Source organism: Camelus ferus, chromosome 35 (assembly GCF_009834535.1).
Source record: "Camelus ferus isolate YT-003-E chromosome 35, BCGSAC_Cfer_1.0, whole genome shotgun sequence".
Lineage (NCBI taxonomy): Eukaryota > Metazoa > Chordata > Mammalia > Artiodactyla > Camelidae > Camelus > Camelus ferus.
The window spans coordinates 12,233,459-12,248,498 of NC_045730.1; the positions used below are offsets into that span (position 1 = coordinate 12,233,459).

A 15,040-nucleotide genomic window follows, 5' to 3' on the forward strand; every position below is an offset into this window, starting at 1 on the left:
AGATTCCTCTAAGCAAACTTACAGTTTTAATAGACTGGCTTATTACAAATCTCTACAAAACATGACTTAAAAAGCAAGGAAATGGCTTCTGTGCATTTCTTACCAGAGCTGTGACATCCTTTGTAAACTGTAGCTAGCAGAAAATAGGAAAACATAGTAGAAGCTGCTTACTGATATACAGACAGAATCATGTTGTCACACTGATGCTGGAAAACAGCAAGCTAAAAATACATCTACACTGATTCCTCTGGAAGGTACCAAGAGAAGTAAAGGGCAGTGAGGCATAAAGAATAACTTCAGTATCCTTCTGAGCATCTTTTTCTCAGGCTTTTATCTGGTCCTTATTTGCTTTGTCTACCATTCTTGAAAGCAAAATACATCTGGTGACATGCATTCATGACAGATAATTCCTTCAGTGTGCACGGCTGTCTGACAATGTGCTGCAAACCTTCCCTTCCACGAGAGCAACATTGATGCCTCTCATTTCCCCTGAGCTTCTTCCATCTCTGCTTCTAGATGACGAAACGCTCTGTTATGCTTTTACAATAGTACAACGTCCTCCTCCCCCTGTAACTCAGAGCATAGCCACAAGCTGTCAGCTGACTACAGCTGCCTTCACACTATGATTTGGAAGAAAAGAATGACTGTTTCATTAAATGGGTTCCCCTCCAAAATTAAGGCCTTTCAACACTGTACCTTTTGTCTTGTTTTATTAGCTTATGAAAATAACCACTGAATGGAGCACAAAAGTATGACTTCCAGAATAATTCTTTTTAACTTAGAATGATTATTACGGAACCTAAACCAGGATGCAGTGAGAAATTCAAGCCAAGTAGATAAAAGAAAACAGGCATGCCGTAATATTTTTAAGGTATGAATACAGTCAATCAAAATATGTATTCTGGGGTATGTGCCAGTGACACACAGGCCTGTCTTTTTAATGCGGATTACAGTCACACCGATACCGACAGGAAAACCAAGTGTGGATGAGTGGAGTCAGACAGTATTTTCCGCAGCGTGTTTGTGCAATTTTATTAAGCATCGCCTTAAAGGGGGCGACAGTGGAGAGGATATCCACTATGCTCGATGATGTAGGAAAGGTCAGCTGGTCAGCTTCCTGACTTCTCAAAACCTCTCCTACATTAATGTACAATGTAAAACTCGACATGGAATTAGAAACTTATTCAACCATGGTACCCATTTTTTCCCCCGGGGGTTTTAACACATGATTAGAATTTCTGCTGGGAAATGCTGTTCTAGAACCAGTAATTTAGAGATAATTCCTTTATTCAAATTTGGGGAGAAAGATTATCTTTTAATAATAAAAGTATATGACCAGAACTACGAAATACTTGAAAAAGTATTTGATATACTTTAGATACCTCTAAGATTTCTACACAGCCAGCTCTAAATACTGAATAGTCTATATTCATGGGTCCCCACTTCTGGGTAAAGTTATGGCAAAGGGGCCCTTAAATACATACACACGAACCCTGCATTAACAGTGGGCTGACTAAACAGAGTATTTTACACATACAGTACTACTGTCTCATGTAGGAAGATACAGTTGAGATAAATAAAATGTAAATTCATTCAGTAGTAGTATTCAATTTCCTCACATACTCTTTCAGTTCATGGACACTAAAAAAGCTTATTTACCTATCTGTCTATGTAACAGTTGCTCATTCCCGTAAGGTTTGGGAACCAATACCATTCAATGAACATCCGTGGGGAAATGAGCAGTGCTCTGAGGCTGCTGAGTGTGTTCCAGGTAGGTCACGGGAGTAAGCTCTATGGCTCTCCTGAGAGGTGTGGCACAGACACAGATGAGCCCTGGGGTAAGTTTAGGGAAGTAAATTAGGAGTGGACAATGTGCATTTTAAGGCATCCTCCTCCCTCATGATACCTTTAAGTATTGCTCTAGAAAACAAACTGCCGACTAAGGAAAGCTTTGGACGAGGCTTGCGTTCACACTAGGAGGGATTACGACGTTTGCGTGTCTGGGGTGAACATGGAACCCACCAGATAAGGTTTTACATTGTGAACACAGAATTAAAAACTCTGTAGCTTGCTCACAGCTGTGACTGTGGATGCTTTCTCTTGAGTGCTTGGTCAGAAAGTCCCAAATCTTTCACTGAGACATCATAGTCAGACATTTTCAATGTTTTAATTACCCACTGGGAATTTTTGAACTGTCAGTGGGCACCAATTAAACAACACAAACTATCAAAGTAATTTTTACATAATGATGTCAATTTATAATCTTTAATAATGACATCAAAATCACCCCAAATTAATAAGTTTGTCTGAAATGATATGGCCTAGAAATTTTGAAACCAATGTCATAAGAATTACATATTTGGCTCAGAATAATTTTTATTTTTATGTTTGTTTTAAGCCCAAATGGATACTTCATAGTATGTATCCGAAGTTCTGATATAATTAGACAACAACTCAAATTTTTTCTGACTGGAGCTTGAGAATTCAATAGCATATGACAAAAAAAAATTTAGCCAATTTTTTTCCTTAGTCCTTTTATCTATCACTTGACATTTTCTTCTTGAATTTCCTTTACCTTTGTACTTAGATTTATATCTGAAAATAATTTAGCAGTTCAAAAGTTTGTATTTTAAAATTCAAACCATACCTAATAAAAATAGAACAGCAGCCCTATCATGCCTACAGATCCAAAAGGTTCTTAAAAGGGGGGGCTGGGGCTGAGTAAGGAAAGATGACTCACAGAATTCTTCATTTGGAATCAGAATTGTAAAGAGCATTTAAATAAAATTTAATATTAACAGTCTGGATCTTGATTATATGTACAATGCCTAACAGTAACTAAAAAAATCCTAAAATAATCTTTCAGATCAGTTTTAACAGAGTTGCATCAAAGTCACTATTACCATACCTGTGACCACTGCTGTACCATTTTCAATAGTAAAAACAAAACAAAAAAAGTGCAGAATAAGCTGTTAAGATTAAAATTCCTGCCTACCAGTTCACTGTTAACAGGCTGACCTGTTAATTTAATACCATTACCTACGATAAAAGCAAAAATAACTACATATCTGTTTGTATTATTTAATTTAATTTTTCATGCCAAGTACACACTCTACCACTGAGTTGATACTCCTTCTCCTATATAATTTTAAAGTACACACCAGACATGCTGCAGTGGGGCATGGGAGACGGGGATGATGAGGTTATTTTATACCTTTCTCAATTATTTGAAACTTTTCTAACAAGCATATACTGTTCTTATAATTAGTTAAAATTTTTGTAAAAAGAAAAGAACAAAGTAACTGCTTCAAACTTGCAAAATACAAAAGAACCCTCTAGAATTCCTACTCTTGTTTCCCCACTCTAGGCAGGACCACCTTGATCTCCGCATGACAAATACCTAATTTTAAATAGAATAGTATACTGACTGTGGAAAATAGTAAATAATTATTCTGAAAGTAATTCTGTTAAATCTGAAGAGAAACTTGGGTTAAATGGAAGTTTTCAATTTCCATCACACATTCACGGACTGCGACATAGAGCAACAGATGCAGAGTCCAGAGGTGAGTTAGGGCAGCGGCTCTGCCACTGACTGGTAGTGGGGAGGGGGCAGCCCCTGGACTCTTCGTCTGCACCCAAGGGCGGCATGGGACTGTGCTTGAGCTGAAAGTACAGGCTGTCTCCCACCTGCCTGGGTTCAAGTCCCAGCGCCATCACTTTCTTCCCTGTTCTGCTTGCAAAGTTGTTGAACCAGAGCAGCACAAAGCAGCTCCAAATGCCTCGGTCAAACATTAAACACCCAAGAATCTCCACAGCCATCTGACTTAAGATTGAATTTTGAGTCCACTGAACCAAAGGCTTAACGAAGCATCCTGAGACGTGCATGGAAACATAGCACTCCCGCCACAGGCCTATCTGAGGATGCGTTTTTTTCAGTCAGCAGTACTGTTTAGGTGACTTGATAGGTGGTGGTGATTTCATGAACAGTGTCTGAGAGGGTAACAAAATCATTTTGTCTTTTTGAAAATGCAACAGGAAGTGCCTTTTATTTTGTAATGCTACTTCATCAAATGACTGACATGAATACAGTACTATGCATATTGTTAATCTAAACAATGTATGTTAGTTTAAAAAATGGGACTGTCAAGTACAGGAGTACTCTTACCAGCATGAATTTAGTAACATAGTAACTCTTAATTTTACTTCGTGTTTGTCAAAAACATTACTTCACTGCCTTCTATAAATTATTAAGTTTATTATTATATATCTGTCCTTACATGGGGCAAGTTTCAAACCAAGTTCAATTTTCTTTTTTTTAATAATTCTTTACTTATTTTCATTAAAATTTTTTTTTTTTTTAGGGGGGAGGTAATTAGGTTTATTTATTAATTTTAAAGGAGGTACTGACGATTGAATCCAGGACCTTGTGCACGCTAAGCATGCACTCTACCACTTGAGCTATATATCTCTCCCCACCACCAAATTAAATCTTCTGCGCCACCTCTCAGAGAGCTGAGTACCTCCAGGACATTCAACTTGGTCCATGCATCACTTGAGGAAACAAACTTTCATGCATACCCAATCCTGGGTTTGTTACCCAGGCAAACATACACAAACGGTGACAGGCTTTCTCCTGGGTAAATAATGTTTATGGCAGCTGTAAAAATGGTCATGCTTGTGTTGTTTTTTACAATGAATATTCAACCTCACAGGGACAAATACATCTTTTTTAAAGATGTATATATTTTGGATAACAGATTTAAGACCAACATAAATACTTCTGAGGCCCCTGATAGAACATTTTAGCTCTAGAATCTGTTTAAGAGGTATTTCCACATACGGTTTTTTAAATAACAGATTATCTGTGTTTTATAATAGCTTTTAAAATGACATGTGTACAGTCTTATGGTTACTGGGGAAAGGGGGTGGGAAGGGATAAATCTGGGAGTTTGAGATTTACAAATGTTAGCCACTATATATAAAAAATAGATTTTAAAAAGTTTCTTCTGTATAGCACGGGGAACTACGTTCAATATCTTGTAATAAACTTTAATGGAAAAAAATACGAAAATGAATACATGTATGTATATGCATGACTGGGACATTGTGCTGTACACCACAGATTGACACATTGTAATTGACTGTACTTCAATTAAAAAAAAATGACATGTGTAGATATTCCAGCTAAAAACATTTATTCAAAAAAGAAGGTGCCCCATTTTCCTTCAGGGAACAACGCATGGTCTGCATTAATGACATATTCTCCTTTGATTTCCTAACAAGTTACAGTACATTCAAATGTGAAAGGAGACTAGGTTTAAAAGTGAGGTTTTCTTTCATTGTTAAGGGTCTGAGCTTTTAATTTCTTATGATTAAAATAACTCTAATAACATGTTTGAAGAATGAATTTTGTTACAATATGTGTATCAGGATCCTTTCCTGATGGACCCTTGAAAACCTGTGTGCTCAGGTCACTTTAGTGAACCAGCTTTCCCCTGGGTTTGCAACACTTTGTATTTTTCCTTTATTTTAAATGTATTTATCTTAAGTACAATATAAGGAGACTAATTAACCTGATTTCTCACTGATCACATCATCAGAAAATTATTCCTCGCACTGCTGCTACCTCCAACCGTTGCTTCTCTGCATCTACCACACAGCAGGCTGGGGTGGTAATTCTGTGCTTGATTCCTTCCCTGGGAATTGAGTACAAAGCCAGCTGTTCTGTGAAATGAGCTGTTCACTTCACTGTTCTGAACAGCGCCCCATCAGTGCCTTCCCTTTGCCAAGGAAAGAGTCTACTGAAGATGAGAAATCAGCTCTGTTGGGAAGCGCACTCTGAGTCATGAGGTTGCATGAGGATTCAGTCTCCCCTACCACGTGCGCATCACCCCCGAGTCCTCTGCATACGTGGTGCATCAGAGGAGGGGCCCCTATTTATTTTCAGTCTCGTGACTTCCAAGGCCTTCCCTGGTTATGTGTGTCATCCTCGCTGTGCCGAACTATCAGGGAAAGAACTCTGCAACTAGTTCTGCCTGACAAAGAAAACCACCGTGGATGGTTACACCTTCTTCCTTGTTCAGGCACCAACCCCAACAGAACTGTCTGCTTAAGGGTAATCAGTTATCAGTAAAAAGTCACTCTGAAATAAAATCAGCATGCCTTGAAAACACAAGGTCCCTGGATTTCAGTTAATTATATTTTGTGTGTCCGTGAATAAACTGAATCATTAGGATCAGGCTTTAGGGGTTTCTTGTTAAAAAGAAAGTTTACAGAAGATTACTGAATGAAGTTCAAACTAATGCGTGACAAATGAAAAGCATTACCATTTCCTGTCCCACCACAAAGAATCCCTGAATTCTGGGTAAGAAAACAGAAAACAACAACTATTTGCTAAAAGGAACTTTTTTAAAACTACAAACTTCAGTAGCCACTGCTACTTCCTAGACTTAATAATTACTGTATTCCACTGAACTACAAAGTCAATTTAAGAAAGATACTATTTTCTTGGATGAACTTTATCATCTTTTTACCTTCAGCAATATCTAAGCTTAATAAGAGAGTTAAGTGTTTGATTCAATTTATTTTCTTTCTAAAGATGAGAAAAGTATTCTAAGCCAAATGCTAAAGTTTTCAACTATACAGTTTCATTCTCTAAGACACGAACATATTTTTCCCTTAAAGTGGAGACTCTTCATTGTGAACATCACTTCTAACATAATGGGTTGATACTGTTAAAGAAATCTGCTAGGTAAGTTAATTTACAAAGTTAATTTTAATACTTATTGGAAAATTTTTAAATGGCTTTCATAAAATTTCTGTGCTTGATTTAAAAAAAAAAAATCTAATTTCTGGGGACAAGTACTTATACCAGGAGCTTTGGCTTTTGGTCAAAGCACTACCTAGAATGCAATTTTGGAGCAAAAAGACTCTTTAGGAATCTCATTCCAAATGACAATAATATGAGTTTACTGTGGAATCAATAAAAAGTTCTCATGTTGCTTAATTGTAAAAAAATTGACAATAGTCTCTCTCTCTCTTTCTTTTTTTAAATAGAGAGAAAAATAGAGGGTTTGGGTTTTTTTCCCCTAGAATCTTTTTTAAAATTTAATATATCTCCATCTTTAAAGAATTTTTATTAACTGTCATGATTATGAAACAACCCATATTTTAATCAATAAAACTTACCACTTGGAGAATGTCTTCATCTTTTGGCATAACACTAAGTTCCAATGTTGTATCACTGAAATTGAATACACATACACTATTTTAGAGAAGGCAGAAGTATGTAAGAATGACATAAAGGAAAAAGAGTTAACTCAGAAGTAATTCTTAAATGGTTTATGAGTTTAATTTGGTTTTTTTTTAATCTTTACTTTTCAAATCCAACTCATTAAAATGAAAAGAAGTCATTTATATATATAAAAGCTAATTATGTAAAAAGAGGGCACCCTGCCATGTCTGGCTATTCATAATTGGTCAAGTGTTCTTTATAGCATGTTTCTAATTTAGAAACATGAAGTATATTACTTCTATTGAATACTCCTGGAACAAAACTCATTAATATATAATTATGTTTTATTTTATTTCCAGTCACAGAACAAATTACAAATTTTTACCACATATTCTCGCTGTCTATCAAGTTAAAAATACATTAACATAAAAATAACCAGAGAACCCTCAAATTAAACATTTTAAACAACATTAAACATCCTAATTTTGAAATATTCCCTCTTGGCCTCAGAGGGGAAAGAAATCATAGTTCACCGTCACAACCATCAAGATGACTCCTTATTTTTAAAAACCTTGCGGCATTCTCAACTATGTGCTTTCTTCTCTGTGATTTAGTTTTAGAGCATTTACAGGAGCAGCTCAAAGTCTCGTTTTATTTTGGTACTCTAAATGTCCTATTAAAAATAATAAGAGGAGTTTCGCTAGGTTTAAGAGAGTCCTGTGATCTGGAATTACATTTAGGAAAGGCAAGGACAGTGGTGCTAGCCCCATCAAGTACTTCAATATCTAACCTAAAAAGATCAGATAGATTTCCCCCCAATACAATCAAGAGATTAAGAAACAAACAACAACAAAAAACCCAAAAATCTAATAATTTACTGGTGTCTCTATTTGAACCCTTATTTTCAGGTCATAAATGCTGAGACAATAGTAAACCAGTAAGAACCACAGGTTCAAAGAGATTATATTAAGAAAATACGTAGATACTTGTATTTCAATATTTAGAGTTGGTAGAAAATACATACTGATGCTTAGATAAATTCTTCTGCAAGGATACATTTTTACATTAATACACTGCAGAATCTCAATGGCTTTGTGCTGCATTAATCCATTTGCTACCAACTGCAGACAAAAGGAACACAATTTTGTAAAAGAAAAATAAGATCATGAAAAAACAGTATTTATTTTTCAAATTGCTTTACTGGTTGAAAAATTAAGACTGTCATTCCCAAGTGTTATTATTCTGAAAGATAAACTGCACCAGTAACAAAAATAAAAATAAACAAACAAAAAAACCAACAATGTGGATTTTGAGGAGAACAAAGATTAGGTTATCGCTGTTTGGAAAAGTAGTATTTTAAAAGAAGAGATGTTAATAAATACACTAAAACTCCTTAAATTACAGGTTGACAAAACATATTGGTGTATTTATTACGATCTAAATTGTTTTTGGTAAAAGAAAATTTGGGTGGATCTCCCCAGTGCCTCTGGAGAAGCTTTCAATTCTCCACCAATCCCCAGGTCTGCTTAATACTTAAGATCAAACACGCATCACCGTCAGCAATACCTAGAACCCAAGAGTACGGACAAAACTGATCAATAAATCATGATCACATCACCTTACTGTAAAAGTGGCAACATATTAGGACATTAGTGTAAATAACTTAGATTATCGCATAAACTGCTTTAGACATGGTTAGAGGAGCTTGATAGAAGTCTTCAAAAAAATCATGAACTTCAATTTAATTACAGACAGGTGAGTATGGCTAATAGCAAGCAACAGATAATCCCCAAAGTTGCTGTATTTGAATCTGGGAAGAATCTCTTACAAGAGTGATGGCCTGGAAGTCAGACCCTAGAGTCATGGTCTACTCTTGATAGAAATTCAATATGGTAACCTCTTTGGCTTTATTTGTAATTTAAAAAAAAAATTTTATGTGTTTGACACAGAGAAAGTGAGCAGGACTAAATTATCTTTAAGTCAACCACTCTATAAATATTTACCTTTAGAACTCTAAATCCTATTTTGTAGAATGCAAGTGGACAGATGAATTAAAAGGGAATTTCTTGCTTTGTTAAGACAAATGAATATGAGCTAAGAATATTATTCAGTAAGCTATTTAAAGGTAAGTTTTCTTAGTAGGAGGGTTTAAAATAAATTATGCATTTATTTATATACTTACTATAAATAAATTCTAAATTTGATTGTCACTTTAAGTAAAAGTAGGAAACTTAACAGTAAATCTAAAATATATGCCTCTCAGGCTCTAAAGGATTTTAATTACAAATCAAAAAATTTGCCAAAACAAAGGTACCAAATAAGCCAACCTCAGGTAGTTCATTCCTGGCAACTTTCAAATGCGTTTTCCACTTTCAGGAAAGTTCCATTATCTCCATATTGTATCAATTCCTTACAGGAATACAATGCTGCATTAAATCTACTTGCTTCATTGATTTATAAAACCCATCTTTGGCCAAAATTAATCGTATTCCAAGAATCTTACCTGTTCTGGATTAAAGCAATTACTTGGGAATAAGTCTTTCCGATAACACTTTCTCCATTGACTTTTATAATTCGGTCACCTTCAAAGAGGAGTTAAAAAAAAAAAAAAGAACAAAAAACCACATGAGGAATTCCTTTAAAAAGTCAATTCTGAGTACCTTTGAAATATTTCTTGAGTAATATACTTATGTTTGATATATCCTTGCTTGTTGCTTTTTCAAGTACCTCTTACAAAAATAAATCTAAATTTTAATATATCCAGCTTCTTATGAAATATAACTGTGTTTTAAATAAGAGCCCAGGCATTGATGAATTTGGAAACTCCAGAAAGTATAATCACCAAGTGACCACAGGTACACTAGTTACATTTACATCCCTATCCTTTGTCTTCGGAGTTGTAGAACTAGTTATTCTTCTGTTCACCCTGTCATTTCTAATAGAGAAACATTCTTTAACAGGTTTAAACAACTGATTGATTGTGATCTCAGTGTCCTCTAATTTCAGTCCAGCTGATTTCCTTGTGGCATTCTCCCCATCTATTTAGTTCATTGATTGGTGCTACATTACAGAACTAAACATGGTTATACACATAGCTTTGACTTTATATATATTAACTCGTTCTTCATTTTAATGGGGAAAAGGATATTTGGATTACTCGGAAAAATTGAGCAGAGCAGAAAGGAAAATCATGAGAAAAGACAGGGAAAAAAGGAAAATATTTAAAATGTACTTTTTGTGCACACAGCCCCTCCACTTCATCTTCCCAGCCTTGTGAGGCTTAGAACATGACAGATGATTCTAGGTAATGGAATCCTGTATGTTCACTGATATGCAGATTATATATACTAATAATACTGAAATTAGACTTCCTTTAACTATGACTAAAAAGATAATTAATAAATTAATGGTGCATCCCTAATAAATCTTGGCAATGACACTTCCAAACTATATTTGTAGCCGAAAAGATGACATTTTATTCAAAAGGCAGTAAAAAATATTTTTCACTAATTCCCATTTTAAATGATTTTATGTTTAAAGGCGAGAAAATTTTAGCGTGCGCATTAATCTAAACTAAATCTTACGTAGTTTTAATTAAAATCCCAAATCACAAGATACTTTAGAATATACACCTGCCAGACCACATCCACATTCATCTACAGATGAAGCCAGGCCTTTGTTGCACTGGAGACTTAAACTGCTTTTTGTCTTGCAGTGATTCACTCACCTCTGGCAGGTCAGGCACCTCCAGGACTCAGAGATCCAAGAAGGCTATTTCAATTATATCAAAAAATACCTTCATCATTTTGCTGTTTGGTAAACCTTTGTCAAAACTAAATGTATGCAAAATAGGCTGTTTAAAAGGGCCTCCAAGAGTCTGTTATGTGACTGATAACTCAAAGCTTTCACAATTTATCAATTCATATCACGTTCTTTCTGTCCAGACCCATCCATTTGGGTATCAAAAAACATCTAACTTAGTAGGTCTGGAAAATAGTAATACTTGATGTGAAGAAAAAGGAAGAAATTCACAGAAGGAGGGAGAAGGAAGAATAATGGAAAATGAAATGTGGAAGAAACAAAATAAAAAAGAAATGAAAAGGCAAGTTTAAATTAAAGTATAAGCACCTGTGCATAATCCAGCTTCAAAAGCAGGTCCTCCCTCCTTCACCTGTTTAACAAAGATGGTATCCATGGGTTCCAGGCGGTTCCTTTGTTTTCCTGTGGGAGAGAAAAGATCCAAGGCAAGATTTTACCTCCCCATGTTTTCTTAAAATAGCAACATAAAATGATACTTAACTGCAACAAGTAAGCCAAGATTCTTTCAATGAAGTGGTAAACACATATCCTGACTCTGGATGCTAAAGTCATCATTAAGGGGGGTTGATGAACTCAAATACATTTTGCTTATTCCATAACACAACCACCACCACAGTCGTGGTTTCCATTTACTAGAAATGTTCTGTACGTAAATTATGACGCTAAATACTATACACATCCTGAAGCTAATTTCCTCAGCAAGTATTACTACCACCAGTGAATAAAAGAGGACGCTGAGGCTCAGAGAGATTACATAAATCCTCCAAGGTCACACAGCTAGATTGCACTGGTGGTACCCCTTCTGCTGCTTTTTAACACTGCGTGGTGTTAAGCATTAAGTCATGATGTTAAACGAAACATAGTTCTTTCCCTTTAGGGACTCTGGAGGGAGACAGACACATGAACAAACAGTTAACACTGCAGTATAAAAAGCAGAGACAGATGCAACGCACAATCATGGGGATGAGGAGCCCGTGATCAGATCTGAAAGTCAGTATTTCACACATTGCTATCCACGGATCATCGGCGTTAACAGCTAAGGTGCTTGCTAAAGATCAACGATTTGGGATTCAGTCAGGAATCTGCCTTGCAAACAAGTTTCCAGATGGTCCTTCTATACTAACATTTGCGAACAACTGACAGTTGGAATACACAGAAGTCCAAGAATGAGTCACAGATGAGAGGACATTTAAACTAAGTGCTAAGCACCAAGTACTGAGAGGGGACAAACAGGTAGACAGTGGTTCTCAAAGTGTGGTCCCCAGACCAGCAGCACTGATATAACCAGGAAGTGTGCTGGAAATGCAGATCTGTGCACTCCACCCTAGGATCTACTGAATCAGAGACTGATGTGACCATTATGCACACTCAAGTCTGAGAATCGCTGAAACAGAAGACACAGCCCTCATTCTTAAAGAAGAAGATAACCGAGAAAATAAGGCATGTACCTGTATGGAGTAATTTACTCATACTTGTTAAACTGCCAAGTTGGGCAGAATGTAAGAATATGATTGAGTGTCAAATATAAAGAATCCATAATTACTGCCATGTAAACCAAATTTTTATCCAGGTGTATTACAAAAGTTGGCTCAACAGAAGTAGAAACTAATGAAGGAACATCCATCAGCAACTCTCTCACATATTTAGCTATTTACTCTGAAAAGAAATCCTCTAAAAGTAGTAAAATGGCCAACTCTACTCAAAACGCGGAAATTGACTGCATTTTAGAAGCCAGGAGACACAGATCCAAAGCCTTGCTTTGCCACTTGGTAGTCCAATTGCAATTAAATAAAACTTTTTACTTAAATAAATTTTTACCTTTATAGTTCAGAGATAATTATTCTATGCTTTTGCATTCCTGAAGTTTCTATGAAGACTCAGTAACACGAGAAAGCGCTCAGCATAGCAGGAATTGGAGCAATTCCTCAGTAAATGTGTATTTCCACTCTCCGTGGTGCTTACATGAAGACTAGGGTCATCTTTTTATGTTTTCAAAAATTGAAAACTTCAAAGAAAATAAAAACACATCTGCAAAGTACCTATTATATGACTTTAAAAACCATAAATGTATGTATCAGATATCTTCCCAAGGAAACTCTACACGGTTTTCTATGTTGAGATAACATGAAAGTATTATAAATCCTTTTGTCCCTTCTAAGTAGCTTGACAGACAGCCCTGACTGCTTTCTCCATGAGGTCTGGAGGAAAGAGAACTAATACTAGTTAAATCCCTAACACAAGGAAGGATGCCCTGATTCTTAAGAGATGCTTGCTGAAGTACTCAGGGGCTAATTGTAATCATTACATTATCATAGTTCAGTATTATATTAGTACATTTCTACTATTATAATGATGATGATATCTGAAACTTAATTTTCAGATGGTTTTGGGGAAAAAATAAACCAAGATACCCACACACCCAGACACACATATGGATGGTCAGATAAAGCAAATACATATTCAACACGTTATTTGTTGAATCCAGGTGGACCAAACTATTTGCGATACTTTGAAAATCATAATAAAACGCTCTGTACGTTCCAGGCTTTATTTTTCTTCATAGAACTTGTCATCCACTACTTAAAATGACATGTTGGTTGCTTGTCTTTTATACTAAAATAAAGAGAAGAGATTTTTGTCTTGTTCACTGATACTCAAAGCACCCAGAACAATGCTTGGCACATAACAGGCATTCATTAAGTCATTATTCAGTAAACAAGCAAATTTATTATTTGATTATTACATCAATCCTTCAAGAGAGGCATTATGATCCTAATACTGCCACTGCACAAGGAAGAAACAGACCAAGTAACTTACGAAGAGGCAGAGCAGGGATTTGAACCCGGGTCCGCATCCAAGCATGCTGTTCCCTGATGCTTCCAAAGTGACTGAACTACTCATTCAGTTGTCAAGCTTTACTGAATGCAAGCAGACAGTCCACTCACAGCTAATTTAAAAGGGAAGTTTCTTTTCAATGTGAATCACTTAAAAGGCAAATACTTAATTCCAATCAAGTTGGTAATCAGGCTAGGTCCTTATGTAGCCAACTCAACATTTACAACAGCTGGTGTTTGAGAAAAACCATCTATTTTTTCCTGGCTAGAGAGTTGAAGGTTGAATAAGCTTTGTTGTGCCAAGTCATTGCTTTCATGGAAAGATTTATATAATAAAAGAGAGAGCACTTTTTTTTTATTAATGTCTTTTAGGCCACTATATCCCAAAGGTGATTATACCATACTTATATTTAAAAATACAAAGTATAAATGAGCATTAATGAATTCTACCAAATAATAAAAAGCTGGCTGGGTAGCAAATAGTAGTGACTTGTAAAAATTCTGATAAGAAATGTCACTTATGCAGAACAAATGTAGTCCAAAATAATTCTGTTTTAATTTCTATGAAGGAAATACTAATTTTTGCAATGACCACCATTATAAAATCAAAGAGACTCTGTCGCTGACAAATCTTTCAGTACATTGTGCCTGAAAACACATGAAAATGAAATAGACTAAAAGAAGGGCCAATCTGACAGCAAGCACTCTTACACCTGCTGAGAAGCTGTTCTCTGATTCTTCTTGTTCATGCTCCTTCCTGGACTTTTTTCTAAAATTCTGACTTGCTGTTAAAACTACCTAGATGTTAACCAATTCCTTCTGGACAACAGAAAATTTTCCCATAGGTATCTTTTAATTACAGGCAGGTTTAACTAAGAAATACCCCTCCTCTTCAATTTCCATATTTCTTGACACTTAAAAGTCTTGTGTTAAACTCGTGGTTCATTAATTGTAAGAGTGTCTTCTTTTTAATATATGCTGTCTGCAAAGCCACTGGAACTGGAAATCGTAAGTAACAGATTTAAAGTGTGTGTTATTCAATCTCTTATGCCTCTAGTTTTTTAAAGTCAATTTCTAGATATGCAGAACTAAAATTCCGATCATGAATTGCGGCAATTCTTCAGGAAAAAACTGATTCCTTACTTCCTTCCCT

General features: G+C 35.6%; 1 protein-coding gene across 1 annotated transcript in view; it reads right to left on the bottom strand.

Annotated features, from left to right (window-relative positions):
- Positions 1 to 15,040, bottom strand: part of ARHGAP21 (Rho GTPase activating protein 21) — a 119,501-nt gene that overhangs the window by 31,573 nt on the left and 72,888 nt on the right. The window contains 4 exon segments of the mRNA XM_032473852.1: positions 104 to 133; positions 7,189 to 7,243; positions 9,738 to 9,816; positions 11,363 to 11,455. Of these exon segments, the coding sequence (XP_032329743.1) occupies positions 104 to 133; positions 7,189 to 7,243; positions 9,738 to 9,816; positions 11,363 to 11,455 (257 nt within the window).